The sequence below is a fragment of the Anguilla rostrata genome, chromosome 5 (assembly GCF_018555375.3).
Source record: "Anguilla rostrata isolate EN2019 chromosome 5, ASM1855537v3, whole genome shotgun sequence".
Classification (NCBI taxonomy): Eukaryota; Metazoa; Chordata; class Actinopteri; order Anguilliformes; family Anguillidae; genus Anguilla; species Anguilla rostrata.
Window position 1 is genome coordinate 8616217 of NC_057937.1, and position 25442 is coordinate 8641658.

At 42.2% G+C, this 25442-nt stretch overlaps 3 protein-coding genes across 8 annotated transcripts; 2 read left to right on the plus strand and 1 right to left on the minus strand.

The window, feature by feature from the left end:
- The first annotated feature begins 324 nt into the window (after positions 1–324).
- Positions 325–10609, plus strand: LOC135254622 (N-acyl-aromatic-L-amino acid amidohydrolase (carboxylate-forming) B-like). 6 transcript variants are annotated; one of them, XR_010329929.1, is made up of 8 exons: positions 325–485; positions 7818–8047; positions 8455–8650; positions 9175–9268; positions 9418–9525; positions 9684–9796; positions 9922–10004; positions 10184–10321. XR_010329929.1 is itself a non-coding variant. In XM_064334947.1 (8 exons), the coding sequence occupies exons 2-8, from the start codon at positions 1080–1082 to the stop codon at positions 10391–10393; spliced, it is 954 nt and encodes a 317-aa protein (XP_064191017.1). In that variant the 5' UTR covers positions 325–485; positions 968–1079; the 3' UTR covers positions 10394–10609. The 6 variants fall into 6 exon arrangements, 5 of the variants coding, with proteins under 5 accessions (XP_064191017.1, XP_064191018.1, XP_064191016.1 ...); XM_064334947.1 differs by lacking the exon at positions 9922–10004 and adding an exon at positions 968–1082 and having other exon boundaries at positions 10184–10609; XM_064334948.1 differs by lacking the exon at positions 9922–10004 and adding an exon at positions 7628–7702 and having other exon boundaries at positions 327–485; positions 10184–10609.
- LOC135254628 (claudin domain-containing protein 1-like) lies at positions 10587–15093 on the minus strand. Its single transcript, XM_064334962.1, has 5 exons — positions 14753–15093; positions 13480–14182; positions 13127–13234; positions 12891–13028; positions 10587–12673 (listed from the first exon to the last, which is right to left on the minus strand). The coding sequence occupies exons 2-5, from the start codon at positions 13778–13780 to the stop codon at positions 12453–12455; spliced, it is 768 nt and encodes a 255-aa protein (XP_064191032.1). The 5' UTR covers positions 13781–14182; positions 14753–15093; the 3' UTR covers positions 10587–12452.
- Positions 15094–15245: 152 nt separating this feature from the next.
- On the plus strand, positions 15246–18456 carry ccdc86 (coiled-coil domain containing 86). Its single transcript, XM_064334942.1, has 4 exons — positions 15246–16067; positions 17037–17166; positions 17336–17410; positions 17783–18456. Exons 1-4 carry the CDS (start codon positions 15307–15309, stop codon positions 17921–17923), a joined length of 1107 nt encoding a protein of 368 aa, XP_064191012.1. The 5' UTR covers positions 15246–15306; the 3' UTR covers positions 17924–18456.
- The last annotated feature ends 6986 nt before the right edge of the window (positions 18457–25442 follow it).

A 25442-nucleotide genomic window follows, 5' to 3' on the forward strand; every position in this document is an offset into this window, starting at 1 on the left:
TTGTTTTGTGAAATGCTTTAGCCATGATAGCCAACAATAGGATCCAAAGGTCCGTAACCTGTCATCCTCAAACCCATTTACTAACTAATTTTGACACTTTTTTACTAAAGGATTATGGTGGTCTTTGCCAGAGGCACATTCCAGCATGCCTCAGTGTAACATATTGGTGTGTCGAAGGTATTCATCATTTGGATGTGTTTGTGTGTGTGTGTGTGTGTGTGTGTGAGAGAGAGAGAGAGAGAGAGAGAGAGAGAGAAAGAGAGAGAGAGGAGGAGGAGGAGGAGGAGGAGGGTAAATGGACTTCCTGTTTCTATTTCTCTCGGTCTAAGCTTGCATGACAAAACCAAGACCACGCCTCCATTCACACACAGTTTACTTCCATTACAGTTTCAAAGGTCATAAGCATTCAGGAACACAGTATAAGAGTATGAGAAGGAGAGGGAAGTAGAGAAGGACAACAATTTGACATTAAACTCAACTTCATGGTAAGGGCAGTGTAAACTAGATTTTCTTCTGTATTTCTGTTTTTGTATTGTTGTCACTTACTATTACTCCTGTAACATTTCCAGCTGTTGAAATGGGCTGTAGGCTATCTATGGTAACTCATGTAGCCATTTTTGCAGCTATCTGCTGTCTTGTTGCAGTTTGCTTTTGTTGTTTTTAATTAATGCATCTAACACAAGTTAACTCAGTATATAAGGCTGAATTTCCAACTTCCTGCAACACGACATTTATTTTTACATTTATATGTAATTTGCAGCAGAAATGTTCAGAAAGAGCAAATATATGGATACAGTCAATTAACGGTTTTAGCATTTGATGGCCTTCCGCTGTTATGTTCGACTTGCCATTGCATCCTTGAGCGAGGCTAATTTCGACTGGAATGTCCGATTTCCAAATTTTATGTACAGGTCCGGTTTGTGAGTAATTAAAGTTGCCATTTGTTTTTACTTAATTCGCGTCTCAGCCATAGGTTTCGATAGCAACTAGAACCACCCCTTCAACCCCAATCCGGTTCGCCATCGGTCCTGACAGCACGCCCCCTGTCCGTCATCGGTCCCGACAGGACCGCTCCCTAAATGGTTCGCGACTAAAGCCGGGCACCCACCGCACGCGTATCGACCGCGAGCGCACTACGCGCGTATTACGCGCGTGACTGAAGCGTAGTTGAAGTAGTGTTATTACAACGGCAGCGGGCGACGTCGTCTCCACCAGATGCGAACGCGTCGCGTACCGGCTGCGAAGCTCGCGCGACACAAGCGAACTGAAGCGTAGTTTTTCGCTTCTGTTCTATTTTTTCGGCTTGTCGCGCGTCACGTTGGCCTGTTTATACACAGAAATATGCTCTAAAATGCTAGGTATACATGCTCTGATTTATATTTCATCCTTATATTACTGGGGATGTGTCCCTAGTTACCTCCCAGATATTTTATAAGCAGCTAAAAAAATACAAGCCTTTTCGTTTTGTAAAAATAAATAAATAACTGGAACCTGGGGAAAAGGCAAACTTAGTTTCGCTGTCTATTTTGCGGAGGGGGTGGGGTAAATTTGAAAATACACCACAGAAAGACGTAGCCTATTGAATGACGTAGAAGTGAATGCACCGAGCAGGGGTTTGTTAGCTCGAGTGTTGGGATGTAGTTTTTAACCAACCATTGCTCAGCCTATTTGACTTCTCCGATGTCTTCATTCGCCGTGCTTTCAAAAGGGTCTTGTTAATAAAAATCAGGTAATCCACAGAGCTTTAAAAAAAATCAGATTATTTAGTGGTCTTGCCGATGAAAATGCACCTATTTTATAAATGAAGTTGTAAGCAAGCCTTTATTGCACTTGTACTTCAAAGCTTCCGGTGTTCATGGCGTTGTGGTGTTCATATCCCTTCAAGATTAAACTGTCACTGACTTTTTCATGATTAGCTGATTTTACTAAATCTGATCCTATAAATGTTTTGACGTGAATGACAAGACAACACGGGGATTCCCAATGGTTGATTACGGATTATTTATTATTATTATGATCATTACATATTCTTCATGAAATTGGCACGCTTGTTAACCAAGCAAATAAATGAATACAGTTTGAGTTTTATTGTTATGCAGGCTACGTTGCGATTTAAGTTTATGGTAATTCTTGAAAGCGTTTACTTTCTCACGTATTTACGAGTTACGCCGGGCACCCACCGCACGCGTCGCGTATGCGTCGCGTAAACAGCAGGGCGAAGCAGCACGGCGCGACGCGTAGGGTGTCTCCACTGGTTCCGTTTGTGTCGCGCAAAGGCTTGCTTAAAGCTCTATATTCCTAGTAGCTCTCACAGTCTGCATTGGGCTTACATCGTGTATTTCACGTTTGTTCAGGACTGTTGATTATGGGTTAAGTGAATACTTTGGTGAGAGACCTTTTTCAGTTTGTTAATTTGGTAATATTTCGTTAACTCGTAAATACGTGAGAAAGTAAACGCTTTCAAGAATTACTATAAACTTAAATCGCAACGTAGCCTGCATAACAATCAATCTCAAACTGTATTAATTTATTTGCTTGGTTAACAAGCGTGCCAATTTCATGAAGAATATGTAATGATCATAATAATAATAAATAATCCGTAATCAACCATTGGGAATTCCCGTGTTGTCTTGTCATTCACGTCAAAACATTTATAGGATCATATTTAGTAAAATCAGCTAATCATGAAAAAGACAGTAACAGTTTAATCTTGAAGAGATATGAACACCACAACGCCATGAACACCGGAAGCTTTGAAGTACATGTGCGATAGGCTACGTCTTTCTGTGGTGTATTTTCAAATTTACCCCACCCCCTCCGCAAAATAAGACAGCGAAACTAAGTTTGCCTTTTCCCCAGGTTCCAGTTATTTATTTATTTATTTTTACAAAACGAAAAGGCTTGTATTTTTTTTGGTGCTTATAAAATATCTGGGAGGTAACTAGGGACACACCCCCAGTAATATAAGAATGAAATATAAATCAGAGCATGTATAACTAGCATTTTAGAGCATATTTCTGTGTATAAACAGGCCATCGTGACGCGCGACAAGCCGAAAAAATAGAACTGAAGCGAAAAACTACGCTTCAGTTCGCTTGTGTCGCGCGAGCTTCGCAGCCGGTACGCGACGCGTTCGCATCTGGTGGAGACGACGTCGCCCGCTGCCGTTGTAATAACAGTACTTCAACTACGCTTCAGTCACGCGCGTAATACGCGCGTAGTGCGCTCGCGGCCGATACGCGTGCGGTGGGTGCCCGGCTTTAACGAAATATTACCAAATTAACAAACTGAAAAGGGTCTCTCACCAAAGTATTCACTTAACCCATAATCAACAGTCGTGAACAAACGTGAAATACACGATGTAATCCCACTGCAGACTGCGAGAGCTACTAGGAATATAGAGCTTAAGCAAGCTTTGCGCGACACAAACGGAACAGTGGAGAACGCTACGCGCCGCGCCGTGCTGCTTCGCCGTGCTGCTTACACGCGCCGCTTACGCTACGGTGCGGTGGTGCCCGGCGTAAGCTTCCTGCTCGCATTGTCCGTTTTGACTAACGCCGGGCACCCACCGCACGCGTCGCGTATGCGTCGCGTAAACAGCAGGGCGAAGCAGCACGGCGCGACGCGTAGGGTGTCTCCACTGGTTCCGTTTGTGTCGCGCAAAGGCTTGCTTAAAGCTCTATATTCCTAGTAGCTCTCGCAGTCTACAGTGGGATTACATCGTGTATTTCATGTTTGTTCAGGACTGTTGATTATGGGTTAAGTGAATACTTTGGTGAGAGACCTTTTTCAGTTTGTTAATTTGGTAATATTTCGTTAACTCGTAAATACGTGAGAAAGTAAACGCTTTCAAGAATTACCATAAACTTAAATCGCAACGTAGCCTGCATAACAATCAATCTCAAACTGTATTAATTTATTTGCTTGGTTAACAAGCGTGCCAATTCATGAAGAATATGTAATGATCATAATAATAATAAATAATCCGTAATCAACCATTGGGAATTCCCGTGTTGTCTTGTCACTTCACGTTCAAAACATTTATAGGATCATATTTAGTAAAATCAGCTAATCATGAAAAAGACAGTAACAGTTTAATCTTGAAGAGATATGAACACCCAACGCCATGAAACACGGAAGCTTTGAAGTACAAGTGCGATAGGCTACGTCTTTCTGTGGTGTATTTTCAAATTTACCCCACCCCCTCCGCAAAATAAGACAGCGAAACTAAGTTTGCCTTTTCCCCAGGTTCCAGTTATTTATTTATTTATTTTTACAAAACGAAAAGGCTTGTATTTTTTTTGGTGCTTATAAAATATCTGGGAGGTAACTAGGGACACACCCCCAGTAATATAAGGATGAAATATAAATCAGAGCATGTATACCTAGCATTTTAGAGCATATTTCTGTGTATAAACAGGCCATCGTGACGCGCGACAAGCCGAAAAAATAGAACTGAAGCGAAAAACTACGCTTCAGTTCGCTTGTGTCGCGCGAGCTTCGCAGCCGGTACGCGACGCGTTCGCATCTGGTGGAGACGACGTCGCCCGCTGCCGTTGTAATAACAGTACTTCAACTACGCTTCAGTTACGCGCGTAATACGCGCGTAGTGCGCTCGCGGCCGATACGCGTGCGGTGGGTGCCCGGCTTAATTCTTTTTTAGCAAGGTTAACACAACTACTTCTGGAAACTTCCAACTGTAAAACGACCAAAGAGTCAAAGAAGTTGTGTCAGTTAACTGTCAGTCAGTCGCTCTTCTAAATCGGGAAAAAATAGAAATCTCTGGGGAGGTGGTAAACCAACTAAACTTTTACACTGAAGCTGTATGTGCTTCTGATATGTCTTACGCCGGGCACCCACCGCACGCGTCGCGTATGCGTCGCGTAAACAGCAGGGCGAAGCAGCACGGCGCGACGCGTAGGGTGTCTCCACTGGTTCCGTTTGTGTCGCGCAAAGGCTTGCTTAAAGCTCTATATTCCTAGTAGCTCTCGCAGTCTGCAGTGGGATTACATCGTGTATATCACGTTTGTTCACGACTGTTGATTATGGGTTAAGTGAATACTTTGGTGAGAGGCCTTTTTCAGTTTGTTAATTTGGTAATATTTCGTTAACTCGTAAATACGTGAGAAAGTAAACGCTTTCAAGCTCATTATCATAAACTTAAATCGCAACGTAGCCTGCATAACAATCAATCTCAAACTGTATTAATTTATTTGCTTGGTTAACAAGCGTGCCAATTCCATGAAGAATATGTAATGATCATAATAATAATAAATAATCCGTAATCAACCATTGGGAATTCCCGTGTTGTCTTGCCATTCACGTCAAAACATTTATAGGATCAGATTTAGTAAAATCAGCTAATCATGAAAAAGTCAGTAACAGTTTTAATCTTGAAGGGATATGAACACCACAACGCCATGAACACCGGAAGCTTTGAAGTACAAGTGCAATAAAGGCTTGCTTACAACTTCATTTAAAATAGGTGCATTTTCATCGGCAAGACCACTAAATAATCTGATTTTTTTAAAGATCTGTGGATTATCTGATTTTTATTAACAAGCCCTTTTTGAAAACACGGCGAACGAAGACATCGGAGAAGTCAAATAGCTGAGCAATGGTTGGTTAAAAACTATCTTCCAATACTCGAGCTAACAAACCGCTGCTCGGTGCATTCCTTTACGTCACTCAATAGCCTACGTCTTTCTGTGGTGTATTTCAAATTTACCCCACCCCCTCCGGAAAATAAGACAGCGAAACTAAGTTTGGCTTTCCCCCAGGTTCAGTTATTTATTATTTTTACAAAACGAAAAGGCTTGTATTTTTTTAGCTGCATAAAAAATATCTGGGAGGTAACTAGGGACACACCCCCAGTAATATAAGAATGAAATATAAATCAGAGCATGTATACCTAGCATTTTAGAGCATATTTCTGTGTATAAACAGGCCAACGTGACGCGCAACAAGCCGAAAAAATAGAACAGAAGCGAAAAACTACGCTTCAGTTCGCTTGTGTCGCGCGAGCTTCGCAGCCGGTACGCGACGCGTTCGCATCTGGTGGAGACGACGTCGCCCGCTGCCGTTGTAATAACAGTACTTCAACTACGCTTCAGTTACGCGCGTAATACGCGCGTAGCGCGCTCGCGGCCGATACGCGTGCGGTGGGTGCCCGGCTTTACAGCAAAGTCCTTAAATAAGGTGCTTCACTAAACTGTCCAGCTGTATTAATGGATTCTACGTAAAGAAAGAATGCATCTGACGATTAGCCCTATGTGGCTATCTCACACCGCAAATTTGAAAATTTCAGTTCTTTTCCAAATGTTTAGGTGTACGAGCCAAACGGCAGTATCAAACTGTTGAGCTACATGTCATGAGGCTTATTATTGGCAACATGTATATTACGGCTGGGTGAAGACATTCCCGTAGGCTCGGCGTTTCAGTATTTAAATGTCAGTATTTTAAAGTATTTAAATTTTAAATGTCGCTTTCCCAGAGGACATTTCACACCGTAGCCTACAATAAAACCTCATGTGGAGAGCTATGAAAGAACGGCCAATTTGATATTTTCCTGTTAGAATGACTATTTATATTGAAAAATCAGTAAAATGGAATTAATTTGGTTCCATGAGGTTTGCTGTTTACATGTAATATACAGTAATACGTTCCTTGTCAAGTAAAATCCTACAGCGTGCACAGGGCATGTGTTTGTGTTTAAAGTGTCACTCTTCTGCATTTCCAGTTTGAATGATTCCTGACCTTAACCACTATTGGTGGATTCTAATCACACAGACCACTGACCATTCTGTTGAGGAGTTTGTGAGGGGGCGGGGTTAAATGTGGAAACTAGACTGACAACAGCAATTGCAGTTTATGTGGCAATCTGTTCTTAGGAAACAGTCAATGATTGGCCAGTCCTTTCAAAATTTACCTCCTTGATGCATTGAGGGTGTCCAGATAACTACATGTATGAGGCTGGCTTTGTGTTTAGGACCTTGGGAACTTGTGCTTGTTGTGAGCAGGTGGATGGGTGGATTTGGTTTATTTTCATGCTTCAATTATGAAATACTGTATGCATGTATAATAATACTATTGACATAACAGGCTCAACACCATCAAATACAATAAAACAATGAGAGGAGATTTGTTTTAGCAGAGCGCTTTCAGTGGTGTAGAGCTAGGGTCTACAACCCTGGACCTGGAGAGCCATGGGCTCTGCTAGTTTTTGTTGTTACTCTGCAATTAATTAAACAATTAAAGCAGTTAATTAAATTGTTAACTGTCTTCACCTGGTTACCTTGGGCCGAACTGGGTGCTTATTTTAAGTTAAAAACAATAGCCAGCAAAGCTTGTGAGCTGTTAAAGACCAGGGCCCTGATTCATGAAGCAGGATTACTGCTTACCAAAAGACTCAGCCCAGGCTCATTGTACTGAGTTCTTTGAGTTCACTCAGAGGAACCAGAGGGCCTGTATAAGAGTGGTTTTTGACACCGTTGAGCTGCGGAGTCGGCTACCTTTCACTGTCCGTTAGCACTTAATTGGCCATGTAAGCAGCTGATTGCGCAGTTAATTAACCTCACCTGCTTTTCTGGGTCTCTGAACACTGAATTTGTTGGTTACTGATTTAAAGGTAAGAATGAGAACCAGTGCACACTGTGGTGCTCCAGGATCAGGGTTGTGAACTACTGCTGCAGACCACATACATGTCAGTGCTCATGGGACAGACAGGGCTAAATATGCTACCCTGTCTCTATGGGTATATGATGCAAGGTCCACCCCATTCTTTCTGTGACCCCCCTGTGGTGACTTCCTACCACCAGATGGAGCCTGTGAGTCTTCCAGCCATCCCCCGTCTGGCCTTGTGTGGTGGTACCCATGGAAATGAGCTGTCCGGAGTTTACCTGGTGCGTGAGTGGCAGAGGAAGAAAGCAGAGAAGGAGGTGGAGTCCGTTGACGTGGTGACAGTCATAGCCAACCCGCGCGCTGTACAGCAGTGCAGAAGATACATTGAGCAGGACCTCAACCGCTGCTTTACTTCTGCCATCCTCAGGTAGGAGGCCGAACTCCTCACATACTCGTTCAGGTCACTTTCAGGTCACATTCAGGTTCTGAAAGGAAAAGTCCTGCCATGAGTTTCTGCCACCCATGAACTCAACCAGCTGATTTCACCAGGTGGTTCTACCTCCTGGTGAACAAATTGTGCCAATTAGCAAATCGAGGCGATCCAGACAGCAAAATACTGGGGAGGACTTTTACAATCTGAACCTGGATTTTCCACCACTGGTAGAAATAACTCTGGCAAGAGAGACCTGGGAGAAATGCAGTGGCACATTTTCTCTCAGCTGTCAGCTATCTCGCGGTGGACTGTGAAATCTCTTGTGGAATCTTACCATTCTCTCCTCTCCACCTTTATTTTCATGCTCTGCCTCCCCAACCTCCTTCCTTCCTCTCCCTCAGCATTCCAGTTTCGGATGAGACACCCTATGAGATTGTTCGAGCCCAGGAGCTGGCCACCCTACTAGGCCCAAGAGGCAGTGACGGGGCAGTGGACCTGATCTGTGACCTCCATAACACCACAGCCAACATGGGCCTGTGTCTCATCACCAACTCGGATTGCGACTGGATCGCCCTGCACATCTACAAGCACGTCCAGGCAAGAGCAAATGATCCCTGTAGCATTAAGCATTTTCAAGAGGATATGTATGAAAGGCATGTGATGGGACTTTTTGGGAGTCCAGATAAGAACATTCAGTGACAGTGTACTTTTGTGGCTCATGGTCCAAAATGAAGTCCTGGTTGGGTGAACAGTTTATGCATGTACGGCATGACTGGCTAAGTGTCTTGCCTTTATATGTTGTTCCTTGTCATGCAGGAAATATACAGGACATATGATATGATGGAGTCCTTTACACAGTATGTAAATCCTTAATTAATGTTCAATTTAAACTATTTCCATTAAAATTTAATGGGTAAATGGTTCTCATCACAATATTTTTTTTCCTGGAGCATGTTTCCCCACATTTTCAGATTTCTGCCAAGCTGTTTTATTGGCAGAAAATGGGATAGACTATAATAAAAATGATTATCATTACACAATTATAGTCGTTTATGGAACACCGTGTAATCACAAGCACATTTGTGGTACCAAGACATGAAAGTGAATTTTTATTTCCGCAGACAAAGATGTCCTCCATGCCCGTGAGGCTTCTCAGCTTAAATCTCACTCCTGATGAGTCCTACTACCTGGCATCTGTTGGCAAACATGACGTCTGTAAGTTTGCTTTTGTGTGTGTTTGCGGGGGAGGGTGGTTGTCGTGTTTTTAAAAAATTGGTTTTACGCAGTATGTAAGAGCTTCACGGTGTAATTTCCGGACGTGTGAAACTTGTGAATTTGCTGAGTTGACGTGCAGATTTGTGCAGCAATAGAGATTGGCCCACAACCCCATGGCCTGGTCAGAGCTGACATCTTGAGCTCCATGAAGGAAGGAGTCCAGCTCATTTTGGAATGGATCCGCCTCTTTAACTCAGGTACCTTATATACTTCTTCCCGCAGCACTCTGGTTCAAATTCACAATGCCTTATTTACAAGTAAAACAATTTTGTGTGGTAGGAGCGGCTCATTGTGTACTTTTTTGACGTACAGATATGTTTACACTTGGTGATGGCACTGTAGCTATTCTTCACAGGTACTGAGTTTGAAGGTGGTGTAGTGGAGGTGTACACTCATGTGAAGAATATTGATTATCCAAGAGACCCAGAGACGCAAGACTTGACAGCTATCATTCATCCACAGCTTCAGGTACAAAGACAGCACCTTGCTCAACACCCATGTACTACCTCTTACTCTCACGACCCCCTTGTATGCCAAATAATATGCTGTCTTTGTGCCAGCATACCTAGAACTAGAGTTCTTCACTCTTTCAGGTTTTTGCTGTTATGCAGCATTAATTTGATCAATTAAAGCAACTGATAACACAAAGATGCCTGAGACTGCTGCAAATTTTAAGGTGAAAACAAAAACATGCACGCCCTGCAGATTCTCAAGAGTTAGAGAAAATACAAATGACCCAGAATAACGTTATTTAAAAATGTGGGACACAAAAGATACTTAGGATGATGTATCTAATGAGTAAGAAACAATGAGTAAGTTATGTAATTCCCTCCCCAATACACTCGTCCCCCTCAGGACCGTGACTTCTGCCTCCTCAGCCCAGGAGATCCGTTGTTCCTGTCCTTCTCCGGGGAGACGGTGGTGTACAAGGGGGAGGAGCCCCTCTATCCGATCTTTGTGAACGAGAGCGCATACTACGAGAAGGGCACTGCCCTCGTACTGACTCGCATGAAGAAAGTGGAGATCCCACCACTGCGCGTGAAGAAATCGGGGGAGGGGGAGTGAGAGGAAGAAATGAGGACGGGGGGAGGGACGGCAAAGTGATGCGAGAGAGAGGTAGAGAGGAAGAGAGAGAAAAGAGATCACTGATAACCTCCAGATAAATCACTGCAGCTCTTTTTGAAACTCAAAAACACATTTTCATAAATTCTGTTGTTTCAAACAACATTTAAAAGAAGAAATCAATCCATCAATAAACTAGACATGAACAAAGTTCCTTTATTCAGCTTTGGAGCAGATTTTTTGATCAATCTTTACATTCTACACATGAAATGTTTTCCTTGTGTCCCTTCATACTGAGCTGGCTCAGTAACACAGAGCTCATCCATATTCTCAATTTGTCACTGGTGAAATACAAAACTATTCAAATAGTTATCCACTGAAATATTCAGTGTGGCACAGTGGTTAAGGAGCTGGGATTGTGGCGAGTAGGTTGTGGGTCAGATTCCCCAGTAATGGCACCGCCTTTAACCAGAATTGCTTCAGTAAATAAATATGTAGAAATACAAGGCTATGCAAGGTGAAATGTTAATTGACATACACTATAATAGCAGTCAAAATCTTCCTTATGGCATTACATTGCCACTGCACGGTACTAGTGGTTAATACATTTGTCACAGTGACTGCCATGGGTCAGACAGTCTCACACCACAAACGCTCTTCCCCCTTCATGCGTCACATAACATGGTTACGTATGATTGGCCCAGGTATGTCTGATGTGGCACAGTGGACAAATCAGAGGTGAGAATAGTGCGGTGTGCCAATGAAGATGTATAAGTCCATCTCCATGATGATACAAACAAGGCTGTGCCGTGGTAGTAGAAGGGTGCATTAACCCTCAGGAGTGGTTTAATATAGATGGGGTGGGAATATTCAATCAGAGCAAGTCAAGACGTCTCTACAGTGAACGTTACACGGTCCAAGCACCCACCTAATTCAACTACCTCAGGTGCACATGTTCACCACTGATTTCTACAAAACAGCTTACAGTCCAGAAAGATAAACACATTCCAAGATTCAAAATTCCTCAACACCCAAGACATACGTATACAAGTCATTTTGAGTGGCTGCAGATAAATCATAGCAATTTCAACAACTGACCACCATAGAAGTTCAAAACGGTAAAAATAAAAAAAAAAAATTAAAAAAAAAAACATACTTGCCAACAATCGACTTAACACCAGAAAAAATATGTGCATGCAATAAGAACAGCAATAATATTAAACTTGTCACAAACGTACATACAGTTTATATTAATAATACATGGACAAACAGAAGGGGTTACTTTTACTGCACTCCTGTCAATTTTAAAAAAACAAAAACACTACATCTTCAAAAAAAAAAAAAAAAATTCTCAAACTGTGAGGAAAACATTATTATTCCTCTGAAATGGTAATCCAAGGAAATTGAAACTCACAAGGTGTTTGAAAAGGAAAAAAAAATAGTCCTATACACTGGCACAAGCCATCACAACATTAAAAACATTAGGTACCAGGTTTTTAGAAACATTGCAGCTGCTGAGTGTTCAGAACATTTGCTCCTGATATGATAGCCATATTGTAAAGACCAGAAAATTAGTATTGCATCTGTATTAAAAAAAAAAAAACAGATAAAAGTCCATGCGGTTATGTGATGATAATTCTGCTGGAGTGAGACTGATGGTGGTAGATTTTTGCCACACGGTTATGTGGTAGTTCTACCAGAGTGAGAGTAACGACGGTAGATCTATGCCACAAGGTTATGTGGCAGTTCTACCAGAGTGAGACATAATGGTGGTAGATCTATGCCACACGGTTATGTGGTAATGCAGTGGTAGTTCTACCAGAGTGAGAGTAACGGTGGTAGATCTATGCCACACGGTTATGTGGCAGTTCTACCAGAGTGAGAGTAACGGTGGTAGATTTATGCCACACGGTTATGTGGCAGTTCTACCAATGAGAGTAATGGTGGTAGATCTATGCCACACGGTTATGTGGCAGTTCTACCAGAGTGAGAGTAATGGTGGTAGATCTATGCCACGCGGTTATGTGGCAGTTCTACCAGAGTGAGAGTAATGGTTGTAGATCTATGCCACGCGGTACGCGGTTATGCGGTGATAGCTCTGCCGGTGGCTCCGCGCTGCCCACAGCAGCAGGGCGGCGGCCATCATGTGCAGCGGGGAGGAGATGAGAGCCAGGTAGAGGGACCAGCCCAGGGACCCGTCCACCCCGTCTGGCGGTGGGTTGGCCCGGTGCAGCAGGTCCATCCCAGCCAGGAAGCAGCACACCGTCGCTAATGTACACATACCTGTGGGGTGGGACAAATATCACAGGCCTTCAGCCACCAGATTTATAATACATATGCGCGTAAAATAGACACTGCATTGAAAGCTAGTAGGGGTCTGCGAAGCCAGCAAGTAATTTTATCAAGTGGTCATTTCATGGTGTCTTAATTTAAAATGTTCAGGAACCTTTGGTACACACTACACACTACTGGCAATGGGAGAAGTATGCAGTTATCTCACCAGCCAGCAGGTGGAGCACCCCAATGCCCAGTGTGGGGGTGAGGCTGCGGCACAGGCAGGCACACAGCCCAGTCAGAGCTCCCAGGAACACCAGACCCAGTGACACCAGCGGCAGTAGGAACTGACACCTCCACAGGTCTACAATTATGCAGACATACAAGAGTTACAGTACACCAGTGGGTAAGGGATGTACAGGTGTGTAGTGGTCACAGGTGCGTAGCGGCATGGGTACTTACATGTGCGTAACAGGTCCTCTTGGCCGTTATGGTTCCCGGGATCCTTGTATTTGGGGACGAACTGGTGTGGCAGTGTGAAGCTCACACACTCAGTTACCATCTTAGGATCTGAGAGACAAGCAGAAACCCGTGAAGCTTTCATACTTTTCAACACAGTGAGTCAGACATCTCACATCTGTATATCAACCAATCCTGATGGCTGCAACGCTGGATGGAGGGTTAACACTGGCTGGATAAACATCGCCTCGAAAACACCAATGGTCTGGAGTCAACGACAATTTAAACCTGTGTGCATAAAAGTAATTAAGAGCGTACAAAGTTTAGTTCTGCAGAAACAGTAACTATAATCATACCAGGTTCTTTGAACCAGTGTGAATGCGCCGGCGCCGGCACCTGGACGCAGCGCCACCAGAGACCCAAGGTGCCGTTGAGGCGGAAGAGCATGTCGCTGTAGGTCTTTTCGTCGAAGTCCCCATTCAGGAAATCTTCCCGTGGGTTGCGCAGCTCCGATGTGTTGGCCACGTCTCTACCGGCCGGCGGGCTCTGGTATTGGTACCAGTGTTGTGTGCCCACAGCCACCGACAGGTACACCGTGGCCAGCAGACTAAGCACTGAGCCGATCACCAGCGCTGTGGCATAGCGGTTATCGACCATCGCGAAAGCCGATTGATGACCTGTGTCGAAATATGTCGGCTCGGCTCGTTTTAGGATGGAGGGTAGATAGGATGGAAGGTAGTTGATAGGATCGTCACCAGGGGTTAAACAAACAGTGGAAAAACAGAGACTTGTACAGTGTGTTGTAAGGCGCAGATATGTATCCTATAACAGTTTAACTTAACTCCTGGCATTTCCCCGCGTATGCAGAAAAGATTATAAATCTACTAGAAACGAATATTTGAATTCCTTCTCAAACATACAAATGCGTTTGCTCCTCTGCGCCTATTTAAAGACAATCGTGTTGAATGTGTTATTTTTTAAATCCGCGGGTACCCAAAGCCAGGTGAGTGCCGTGCGAAGCCCAATATCTTGTTCCATTTCAGCCTATCAGCACCGTCCCTGCAACGACAACACGCACAGAATATTTCAATAACATGATCATATTTAAAAATATTTTTACTGGGGTCTAGTCCAATTTATAGTTCTTGAGGATAGGAAATCCGCCGACTGGCACACTAGGACTGCCTCTTCATCTCTGCGTTTGTCTGTTTCAAGTGTGGTAAGTTAATGAGTCAATTTTCATTCAATCATCGATAAACTTTTCACGTTTGTCACAACCATTTCTCTCGTTTTATTTAGGTAACGTAGCTTAGCTAAATTAGGTCAGTCTATAACTGACTGGACTCGTATATCGCTAGGCATCAATTAGCCTATACACTTTTTTCCGTTTATTATTATGCATAATCACAACCGGATAACGTTACAATCGACTTGTTGACTTGCATGTTGGCGAGATATGCAGCGTAAACAATGCTGGACACAGTTCACAAACGGCAGGAATTTATTAAATATCCTCCGCTGCACATATGCAAATACACCGGTAGCGCCAGCTATGTCCACTGATGCATATGTCTATCTAGTAGGTATTATTCTAATACAAGTTACAAGTTACAAATAACTATTACTCACCACAGGTCTCTGTTGAAATGAAAGACAAGGAACTGCTTTCTTTTCCCTTTTCCGGTGGGTGTTTTTATTTTATTTTTTCCTTTTCCGGTGGGTGGTTGTTGGCAATTTTATTATCGTAGACGCCACTAAGAATCGACGAGTGTGGCGTAATATTATGCGACGTGTAGTTTTTCAGTCAAATGATTTCTATATTGTCTTTGATGTCATTTTCTGACGTATTCACGAACGATGGGGGTTATTGAATTATATGCATACAAATGTACAATAACGATTATAGATAACTGTTATGATTGTGTATGATAGGAAGGATAAGAAGGTAGAACACTGCCATTGCACTATCTTGAGCAAGGTACTTCGCCTGAATGGCTTTAGTATACTTCCAGCTTTATGAATGCTTTGTAAAAATGCAAAAGCTAGGAAAGTCGCCCTGAATGAGATTGTGTCCTGATTCCAGACGATGTACTCTGCTCAAAGACGATCGCAATCTCAACGGCAGGGGGCAGAACTAACCAACATTTCTCTGTATTTGACAGTGAACGGTGGCAGTACCTTCTATGTTAATCTTCTATGGTAAAAGTAGGAACGCTGCATGCGTTCAATACACGTGTTTCCAGGAGAGCTCCGTGAAAGTCTTTATTAGAGTACCAGGACCAAGACCAAGACAAGGTTCGGTTGTGAAATTGTCACTTCAAGCTATGTCTAAGCGCCGACCGAAATCAGAAGAATCTGTACCACCACCCAAAGCTGATGAAAACCCCGAGCTCGAGTTGTCTCCACCAATCGTAACACGGACACGTAGCGGCCGACGGGTTCGTATTCCAGCCGCTCTCCTGGACTCTGAGGTCCCGAGTTCAGCGAAAACCCCCAGTCGCCGCACCAGGAAATCTGTTATTCAAGAGGAATGCACTGGCATTGCCGAGTCAGGGTCCGAAGAAGTGGAATCAATAAAGCCGACAAACCTGTGCACGGACTATGAAAGTGTGAGTCTGGGACTGGATCCGGAAACAAAAAAACGCAAGGTCGACCCCAGTAATCCATCTGAAGTGAACCATGTGCATCTGCAAACGGATGACGAGAGCTCCCTGGAAACTATCAAATCCAATCGGACAGCCATTCAACACGAGGATCTACTAGTTTCGGATAGTCTGCCGACAGATGGAAACAGAGAAAAAGAAAACCAGGTTGGATTGGGGTCCGTGGAAAATACAGTTACACAGAGTGGTCAGTCTAAGTCCAATGTGACACAGAGGCAGCAAATGATACCCCTGGGTAAACCCAAATCGGGACGGGTATGGAAAGACCGGAATAAACAGAGGTAAGTTCTTCGGAACCCTGTAAATCAAATGCTGACGAACAGTTGTCTTTCTGTCTGCCCGTTCACCGAGGACGGTTTCCTTGGTTGAAAATTGATTTATATCTTGTGAAATAACGTGGATACCACTGCATTAACCTAAACGTAACGCCAGAGGGAGACTCCCTAACGCGATTGTGTTTTGCAAATTCAAGTTGAGACGTGTTCTTTATCAACATGCCGTAGTTATTTAAAAAAAACAGTTGTTTAAAATAACTTGAACGTATCTTTGGTTTACCCAAATCATCATATATACATTTTCTGAAAAATCACTTGTTGTAAATCTCTTGCACTCGAGGCATTTTATTGTCACCCTTCACTTTAATGCACCCTTCACTAATTCCATAATCCACACTGTAATATTTCAAGTGCAACCAATTGCTTTGGCATTACCATTTGAAATGGCCACACAGTAGACCTTTTTGATTTTGCAGCGGTGTTACATTTGCAGTGATTGTTACCTTTCCACAGTTCTTTTTCTGTTGCATTAGCCGCCCACTGGGTGGTTTATATTTGTGGTTATTAATTGGCCTATTTTTACGGCTAATCCTGACACACGCAGGCCAGATTAGGAAAGCTAGACGCCATTCATCTGGCTCGGTTGATTTTAATCAGTGTGAGTTTTGTGTGCCTTTATGACAGGCGGAATACATTTTGGTGTGTACTTTTTAAAAGTTTTAAAGACCCAGAGCAAGAGGTGTGTATTCCTCACAAGATACCATTGCCAGGTGAATTAATTCTAAGTTGTTGTGGAACATATTCTCAATCTGCAGTTTGTTTAATCCAGACCAAAGTTATGCATGACTACACTGTGGTTTTAAGGTGAGTTTAGATTCTTGCTGTCCAGCTGTGTTGATTGGGCTTTTGGGCAGCGTTTGTCTGAACACGTGTTGTGTTTTTACTTGGTTTCCTTCTCTTTTCTCTGTCCCTCAGGTTCTCCGCCCTGCTGCGGGACAAGCCTCTGCGGTCCTCCTGGGAGAAGAAAATGGAGGCCAAGAGAGAGAAGGAGCTGGTGAAGAAATTTACCCTGCAGCTCAAGGAAGAGAAGGCCAAAGAGAAAGAGGTGCTGTGTGTGTGTGCGTGTGTGTGTGCGCGCGCGTCCGCATGCGTGTGCGAGTGCATGCTTTGTAAGAGTGGTGCTTCTCATCAATGCCGCTGTGTCCTTGCTGTTCTGTTTATCCCATCGCTCTGTTTGTCCGGTCACTCATCTCTTTCTATCCCCCAATACTCAGGACAAGAGGAAACGGAGGGAGGAGAACCTGAAAAGACGCGAGGCGAACGAGCGTAAAGCCGAGATTGTGCAAGTGGTAAGAGGGCAGGATTCCTGCAATACCGTATGTGTGCATGCGCACACACATTACATACCCTTGATGTCCTTGATATTCGTTTCATGCGGTAATGTTCTCTGATATGTGGGAGTAATTAGGATATACAACATGCCAATGAGTACATAACACAGCGAAGGCAGTTTGACAAACTATAAACGGTAGTCACGCTGTAGTTTACTCATTTTTGTCTGTGCTCCTTGGTTATTAACCCAAAGGGCTTAAGGCTGCAATCTACTTATAATTTACTCATAATAATAAAAATTAAACTTGACCTTTGCTTTCAAATCTTGTCTTGATTTTGTTTTTGTCCCCTCCCCACCAACATCCCTCCCCTTCATTGCAACATGCCAGATCCGAAATACGACTAAGATAAAGAGGATGAAGAAGAAACAACTGAGGAAGATCGAGAAGAGGGATACGCTTGCCCTGCTCCAGAAATCAGAGCCCAGGAACCAAAATGCTGCCAGGAAAGGGAGCAAGGGGAGCCAGTAAAGATGATACACTGATTTTGATGCTGTGCTATGCAGAACTATGTACTCCATGTAATGAATATTGATCAATACGGTGTCAGAAGCAGGAATTTTTTATTAGGCCTCTAACATGCAAAGTGTGCATGTACAGTTTAGAACTGCTCACATTGGTTAGCAACACTTTGTGTGCAACTAAAGGTTCACATTGTTTGGTCACCATTGCATGACTCAGCAGCAAGAAAGTGAAACTGACTCCTTGCCTGTAACAACAAGACCTAGAAAATATATTATGGTTTTTGGAAACAAAACACTCATAAGGTTCCACCACATTTTCCCAAATAATATTAAGAGATAAAGGAAATCAAGCTGAATGAATTGCTTCCCTGAGTGACCTCTGTTTTTGGTTTAAGTGACATTATGCATTTTTTATGTTTTAGTTATTTTTGTTTTCTGTTTAATCTCTGTTGCCTGTCTATCACACAGGGGTTTTCCAACCTTAAACAGTCCTAGTCTAACCTGTCAAACTTGCTTCAAGTAAATAAAAGGTAAAACCAATTGGGATTTTTTTTTTTTTTTTTTAAAGCTTTTTCTTGTATAACAAAATATATAAATTTGGTGACCACCATGGGGATGACTGTCCGATCCCCCCCCAATTTGGAATTTGGAATTGCCAGTTGTCTGCAGCCATGTTCATGCGCGAAACCCACTGCTGATTCAGGAGTGTGTGGATTTCAGAAGTGGACTTCGGCAGTTCTTCAGAACAGATGGGGTCACTGCCTGCTTCCTTTCACACCACAGACTACAGCTAAGCTTGCATGCAGCGCAGTTGGAGGAAGACCTTTTATATATAGTATATACGGCTTTAGCTCACAGTCTATGGGCGCCCGATCGGCTAGGATGGTTACTGCATTTTTTATTTATTTATTTATTTATTTATTTATTTAGCTAGCTAGCAGAAGCTTTTATCCAAAGCGATATGCAAAAGTACTAGGGAAAGTGATGAACGCGGATCCCCAACCAGCCGAACCCTGCCATACTCTGTGCGGCATATTTGGCAATTGTGCCCTGTGCCCTGCAGAGCTAAACCAATCTGGTGTTATAATAGTGTGCGATATCTTCTGGAAGTCCTAGAATACCTCACCCTCGGACCCTGTCTTTAATGTATATCCTTGTTTCATTTTATTGCGGAATTGAATGACATAACCGTGAAAAGTACCAAAATATTGACGGGGAATTTTTTTCTTGTTCACTTTCACTTTTGCTACTGTATGAACCCTCTCAGTCTCACGGTGCAACGTGCTCCGTTTTCTCACTGTTATGTGTACTGTGGGGTCAAAATCGAGTCGCTGTAGCGGTCTTGTATTTAGAGTTCTGCGCTTTTTTGCCATCCATGAGTGAGTGAGCTGAGAGGTCACCTTGTTTTGTGAGTGAGCAAGCGTGAGTGGGTGTAATCTTTCGGCGACTTGCTGTGCTGCTTCACCTACCACCCGTGAGGGGCTAAGGAGGGTACTGCCAGGTTGACAATAAAATCTGCTGCTCCAGGTATATCCACAGCCCTGGACTGCAAGGGAAGTAATAGATGAACTGCTGAGGAGGAGCTGCATGCCTAAAGTTCGCATTATACAAAACCATTCGATGGAAGCTTTTGTTGGAAGTGCTGGCAGTTGCAGTGCAGTGACACCGTGGAAAGCTAGGGCAACTGTAAAATGAAGCCTAATACAAAATAGACGGAACTCTCCCGCTAAAGTAGCGAATAAGGGTCAATGTTAAGCACGCGGACAAGATGCGATGTAAACCAAGTGCCTTACCTAGGTGCAGTTATAAACCTGAGTTGTTAGGCTGTTAGAATGAGAATGATGTAATGAGAGAAACTTCTTGGCTGGTAGCCGGGAGTAACTCGGGCTGAATGGAAGGGAAAATGTGGTGCTTTCCCAGTGATGGATATAATGTTTTTAATGGCCCTCTTTATGTTTTTGTCTATCTGATGGGCAGCAGCCACATTCAGTTCAATATAACTTCCTATGAGTTTCCTGTAAATCACTCCGCTGTGCAGAAGCACCTCGCGTGTGTGTGTGTGTTTGGTGTGGTTTGGGGGTTTCCTCACACAGTGTATAAAAGAGGGCGAAGAAGAGAAACAAACAAGACAGCAGGACACTGCAACCAGTTGGAAGTCATCGCTGAAGAATATGGCTACTGAAGTGGACTGTGGAATGGTAAGGCTCTGCTCACATCATGCCTTTTTTGTTACTAATACTTTTTTATTTCACAGAAAACAAAAACAGTGGGGAGTATAGTCAAGAACAATCCTCACTGAGATGCGTGTTATTTATTCTTGGCAGAATAACATGAAATGTATAATAAATAGTTTATTTAAAAATTAAGTATGAGATGTCAGAGTGCAGCTCTCTCCATGCCTGCAAAGTGGAGCTTTATTCAGCAGCTAACGGCATACCTTATGTTTTTGTTAAACTCATACCTGGCTATTCTGCATGTTGCTATATGTAAAATAAATAATTGTATTGTGAAATGTCCTTTCTTTATTCCCATTTAAATGTGAGTGCCACTAAAAAGACTTTTCCCACTGCATTAATAATAAAAAAAAAAAATGAAAATAGATAAATTGTTATGGGATGCTCATAAATATTTACCTCTCTCTCTCTCAGGAGTACTTTGTTCGGCCATGGGAGTGTCCAAAGGGGGACCCTCCTGTCCCTGTCCCGCAGCCGTACCACTCCATGTTTGTGAGGAGCACCCACGCCTCTCTGCAGGCTGTGACTGGCGCAGAACCGCTCAGTAGCGGCCCGGCGTTGATAAAAGTGAGCGTGCTCAATGCCTCCAGTACCAGGATGGTCCCAATGGTTCTGGACAAGAGCGACACCGTTGGGAAGGTGAAGGAGAAGTTCCTGCAGCAGTGCCCGGACCACTCCGGAAACCTGAATCTCGCCTGCAATGGAAAGCCAGTGCTGGAGAGCCAGACCCTGAATGAGCTGAACCTGAAAGAGAGTGCCCTGTTCGTCACTTACCAGAGGTGCGTCGGAGGCTAGACCGAGAGAGATCGACAATTTTGCTTTCTTCTTATTCCATTTTGAAATTGAAAGTAAACTCGTATTGTAGAGCAACGCCAAGAGAAACCTGTAAGCTCTGACTTTACCTAGTAACTACTGACCCACTTGCGTACTGAACACAATACAATCAACCAATCAAGTAAGCAGAAAGCTATGTTATATGTCATTCACTTCATAAATCATAAATCTTGACAGTGGGACATCTATGTAATTGGAAAAAATAATAAAAATAACTACTTGACGCTTTCATTCTGTTTTTTATTGTACTCCCCGCGTTGTAATTTTATACCTTTATACTTTTATCGGCTCTGGAAACCTCTCTGTGCTCTATATAGCCTAAATAAAATCGACACACGTATTTTATTTTATTTTATTTTTTTTCTGGCAAAGCTTGTTAAGATTGTTCCATGATGCAATACATTACTAGCCAAGAATTCCAAAGTGTCCAAAATGTTTCAGAATACATTTGGAATAAGAAGCTATGGAATTTTTGCTTATTTGCTCATTTACTGTCTGTTGTCTGTCCGGGGTCCAAGCCAGCAGTGCAACATTATGCTGCAAAAGGCTGAAAACCAAGTCTGGAATTGAACAGAATAAGAATTAAAACTAGGACTTTACCTTATATGCTACTTGTCATATACTGAAATTTGATTGGCTATCAGCTGGCCATATTTGAATGTGGAAAATATTCATTATATATTCAAGTGTTCATGTTACAAATTGCATTTTTATCAGACAAGCTTCAAGGGCAGAATATGTTTAAATACTATTTTTTCAAAACAATGGCCAACGATGCTATAGTATATGCTAAAGTATCCAATTTTTAAATATCGGCCATCCCGATATCACAAGCTATTGACACCGTTCAAATTTTGTCTTCAGAACTATATGCCTTTCGAACTGGAACATGTTTCAAGGCCGAATACAAAGTCTAGAATGAAGTAAAAACCTGTAAAGCAAACAATCATAGTGAATTTTTTAACCAATGGTATAAATAAATTATTTTGATTGTCTATCTCACTAACCAAAGAAATGAAACATGTACATAGAAATCAGATCAACTAAATAAAAAACAGCACTAGCCAAATATGTTTTCAGGCAGGGACATACAACTGTACACTTAAGCACAGTGCTTCACCTGAATCATTTAATCTGATACCACCATCTACATTTCCAGCTGTACAAATGCATAATGTCTATATGTAAAATCCACAGAGTAGGAACATTTTCGAAGCATTTATATTATATTAAACTACAGAAACTAAATTAAGTCTATAATCCTTCTCATAGCTATCAATAAATTAAGGATGTAAGTAAATAAATGAAACCTTCAGTGGTTTCTTGATATGAATGTTAGGCTAATACGATCACGTTAGTTTTTATTTGGCAGGATTGTTTTTGTCTGATTCTGATTAGACAAATGTGATTTCAGTGCTAGTTTGTACTTGGCAGGATTGTTTGTTTGTTTGCTGAACAGGTTACTCTACAGGGTTGGAGTCCTGATCTGTGTGGTCACTTCTGGCACTACAATCTTTACTTCACTCTAGTGTGTTTCTTTTGCACCTCTGCACCTTGAACTAATGCACTTGTTGTACGTCGCTCTGGATAAGAGCGTCTGCTAAATGCCTGTAATGTAATGTAATAAATGGTAGGCTATGCTATGAAAGATTGCTACATCAATATCATGATATGATATGCATGCGGTTATACTTAACGGGATCAACATCATGTTTTTGTTTCCCATATTTGTTTGTCATCATTTTCTGTGCAAAAACAAACTGACACAGCAAGATGGCAATAATACTTAGTTTCAGATTGAGCAGGGTAGCGCTATTTGATAACCCACTTCTGATAACCAGTATTGCATGGTGTGAGCGGCTAAATAATAATAAGACCTGTCCAGGGTGTATTCCTGCCTCTCACCCAATGCATGCACGGATGGGCTCCTGCAACCTTGACCAGGATGAGCGGGTATAGATAATGGATGAATGTTATTTATGGTTCTGTGGTGATTGCTTCCCTGGTCCACAATTGGTTCATCCCCAAACGAAATCTTACTCTCCTCCTATATTAAAAAAAAAAAAAAGTTCTGAGAACCACCAAACTCAGCACACATAATCACATCTTCACATGCTGTCAGAATAATGAATAATTAATATTTACAACTAGTTGTTACCAATAGAGACAGGAGAAGTCAAATTTTGGCAGAATGATTGCATCCCCCCTCCCCTCCCCTCCCCTCAAACCCTCTTCTGTCAATACCGGTAACAAAAGTTGTAGATACTTATGCAGAGGTGTGTAATGGGTTCTGTAAAAGCTCCTCTCCCCACAAACCACGCAGTCCGCAATTCTGGGGGACACACAGGTTTTATTGTGCGCTTTAAACACACCAACGGGTAAACGAACAAACAAACATGAAAACACTCGATCAGATGCCATGTTGCTCCGACGTGCGTCTCTCGTTCCAGCGCCCCTGGTCTCACTGCAGGCAGAACAGATGAAGTGTTACCAATCAGTGTAGTTGCCGTGGTTGCAGGCCAGCTAAAACTGCTCCCTCTTTGGCTGCAGATGGCGCCCTAACCACACCACTCCTCTACAAGGTGATCATGGTTGGTGATTTGAGTGACTCACGTTTAGCAGGTTTAAGACTCTCCACAAGGAGGAGCTATTAGCACTCATTGTGCTTTGCAACATGGCACTGTGTCCTTGTTGATAATGTTTCACAACGTTATTTTTAATACAAATTTGAGTGCGATTTAAATCAAAGATACAAAGTATTTCAACTGTTTGTTATTAGCATGAAAAGACAAATTTGGCTGGGAAAATTCTAAACATATGTGGAGAAGCCGTTCTCTCTACAATAGTGGCCTGTTTCTTCCTCCATTTCATCAGGAACATGTGTAGCAAATCAAATGCTCAAAAAACAGCTAAGGACAATATGGCTTCACCTGGATGAATGATAAGAATTTCAAGAATTAACATCTTGTCAAATGGTTGTACCTGAAAACTTGTACTCAGTATATCCAGTCACTCAGTATATCCATGGAAAACTACTCAAATTTCTGACAGATGTTGAATTAAAAGAACAGAAGTGAGAAAATTACTGTGATGACTTCTCAATAACAGGATTACATTATAACAAATATATTGACACTTACCTTGTAATATGTATATTAATATTACGTGGCAATCAGGTTTTCAACTTAAATTACTGTAAAGATGAAGCATATACTTTCTTTGGTGGTGGACCTCTGAAGCTCCAGCTGTAATTGCAATGCATGCCTTAGACCCCCTACATTTATAACATGACAAATGACGTAAAATGACTGAAAACCGTGAATATTTCAACATACATAGGCAACAGGTGGAAATAAAAGACTAAAATAACTCTTTGTTGTGCTTTGTGCCTTGTTGACCATGCCCTGTGACTTGTACAAAATGCACTCAAAGATGTACGCTCTGTGTTCCTTATCGAAAGAGAAGTGACACATCAAAATGCCAAATTCATGAGTTAATGGAGTCAGTTAGCTTTGCATCTATCTTAGCGCCAGCATTTGAGCAGTATACCGTCTACTTATGACAAAACAATGGAGGACGGAATATTTGCATTTACATTTAGGCATTACATTACATTATATTACATTTATTTAGCAGACGGTTTTAGCCAAAGTGACGTACAAAGGTATATATCAAGGTCATTGGAACAACTACAAAACACAGGTTTGATAAAGTACAATACTCATTTTGTACAGTTATTCATAGCCAAGAACACAAAGTCCAGTTCACACAGTGAACATTATTCTGACCTAACCTATGCTAAGTCAAACTTGGGGCATTAAGCACTCACTCATATCCAGGTAAAATATATTGGTTTTAGTATACATTTTTATTTATAATACTGGATATTTACTGAATCAGTTGAAGTTTAGCGACTTGCTAACAGGTACAACGATATGGCCCCATCTAGAAAACAGACCCACGTTCTTCGAGTTACAAACCATTCTTCCGATATTACATTGCCAAACAGATTTACAATAAAAGGATATAGTATATATATATATATATATATATATATATATATAACGCAAAGACAATCTATAATGACCCCCCATATTTTGGTGAGATCTCGTCGCTCCTCCAATAGGACTCCTCCATTGAAAGTAAATAGCTGCATTACATCAATTGCCCCAGTGCAGTGATGGTGCTAGTTCGCTGCGTCAGTGTTGTCATTCAGATGGGACAATATACCACACTGGTTACTCTCTATGGTTATTAAGTATCCCTGTACACCAATTGGAAGAGCACAATTTTATCCTCAATGTATTGGTCAAATTATCATCCAGGCATTCTACATCTGGCTACCTAATCACCTCAGCATCTCATTGGCTAGGCTATTCCTTTCATTCCCTGGGTTTTTACAAAAAAAAAAAATGAAGCCTCAGGTCACCTGCCTGACTGCACAGGGGTTAAATAATA

Excerpts from the sequence above, each read along its gene's own strand:
- LOC135254622 (XM_064334947.1), top strand. Across the intron at positions 8,651-9,174 it reads ACATCTACAAGCACGTCCAG|ACAAAGATGTCCTCCATGCC; the intron begins GCAAGAGCAAAT and ends TTATTTCCGCAG. Across the intron at positions 9,797-10,183 it reads TCATTCATCCACAGCTTCAG|GACCGTGACTTCTGCCTCCT; the intron begins GTACAAAGACAG and ends CGTCCCCCTCAG.
- LOC135254628 (XM_064334962.1), bottom strand. The coding sequence starts at position 13,780 with ATGGTCGATAACCGCTATGCCACAGCGCTGGTGATCGGCTCAGTGCTT. Across the intron at positions 13,235-13,479 it reads ACACTGGTTCAAAGAACCTG|ATCCTAAGATGGTAACTGAG; the intron begins GTATGATTATAG and ends CTTGTCTCTCAG. Across the intron at positions 12,674-12,890 it reads GGTGCTCCACCTGCTGGCTG|GTATGTGTACATTAGCGACG; the intron begins GTGAGATAACTG and ends CCCACCCCACAG.
- ccdc86 (XM_064334942.1), top strand. The coding sequence starts at position 15,307 with ATGTTAATCTTCTATGGTAAAAGTAGGAACGCTGCATGCGTTCAATAC. Across the intron at positions 16,068-17,036 it reads AAAGACCGGAATAAACAGAG|GTTCTCCGCCCTGCTGCGGG; the intron begins GTAAGTTCTTCG and ends TCTGTCCCTCAG. Across the intron at positions 17,411-17,782 it reads AAGCCGAGATTGTGCAAGTG|ATCCGAAATACGACTAAGAT; the intron begins GTAAGAGGGCAG and ends GCAACATGCCAG.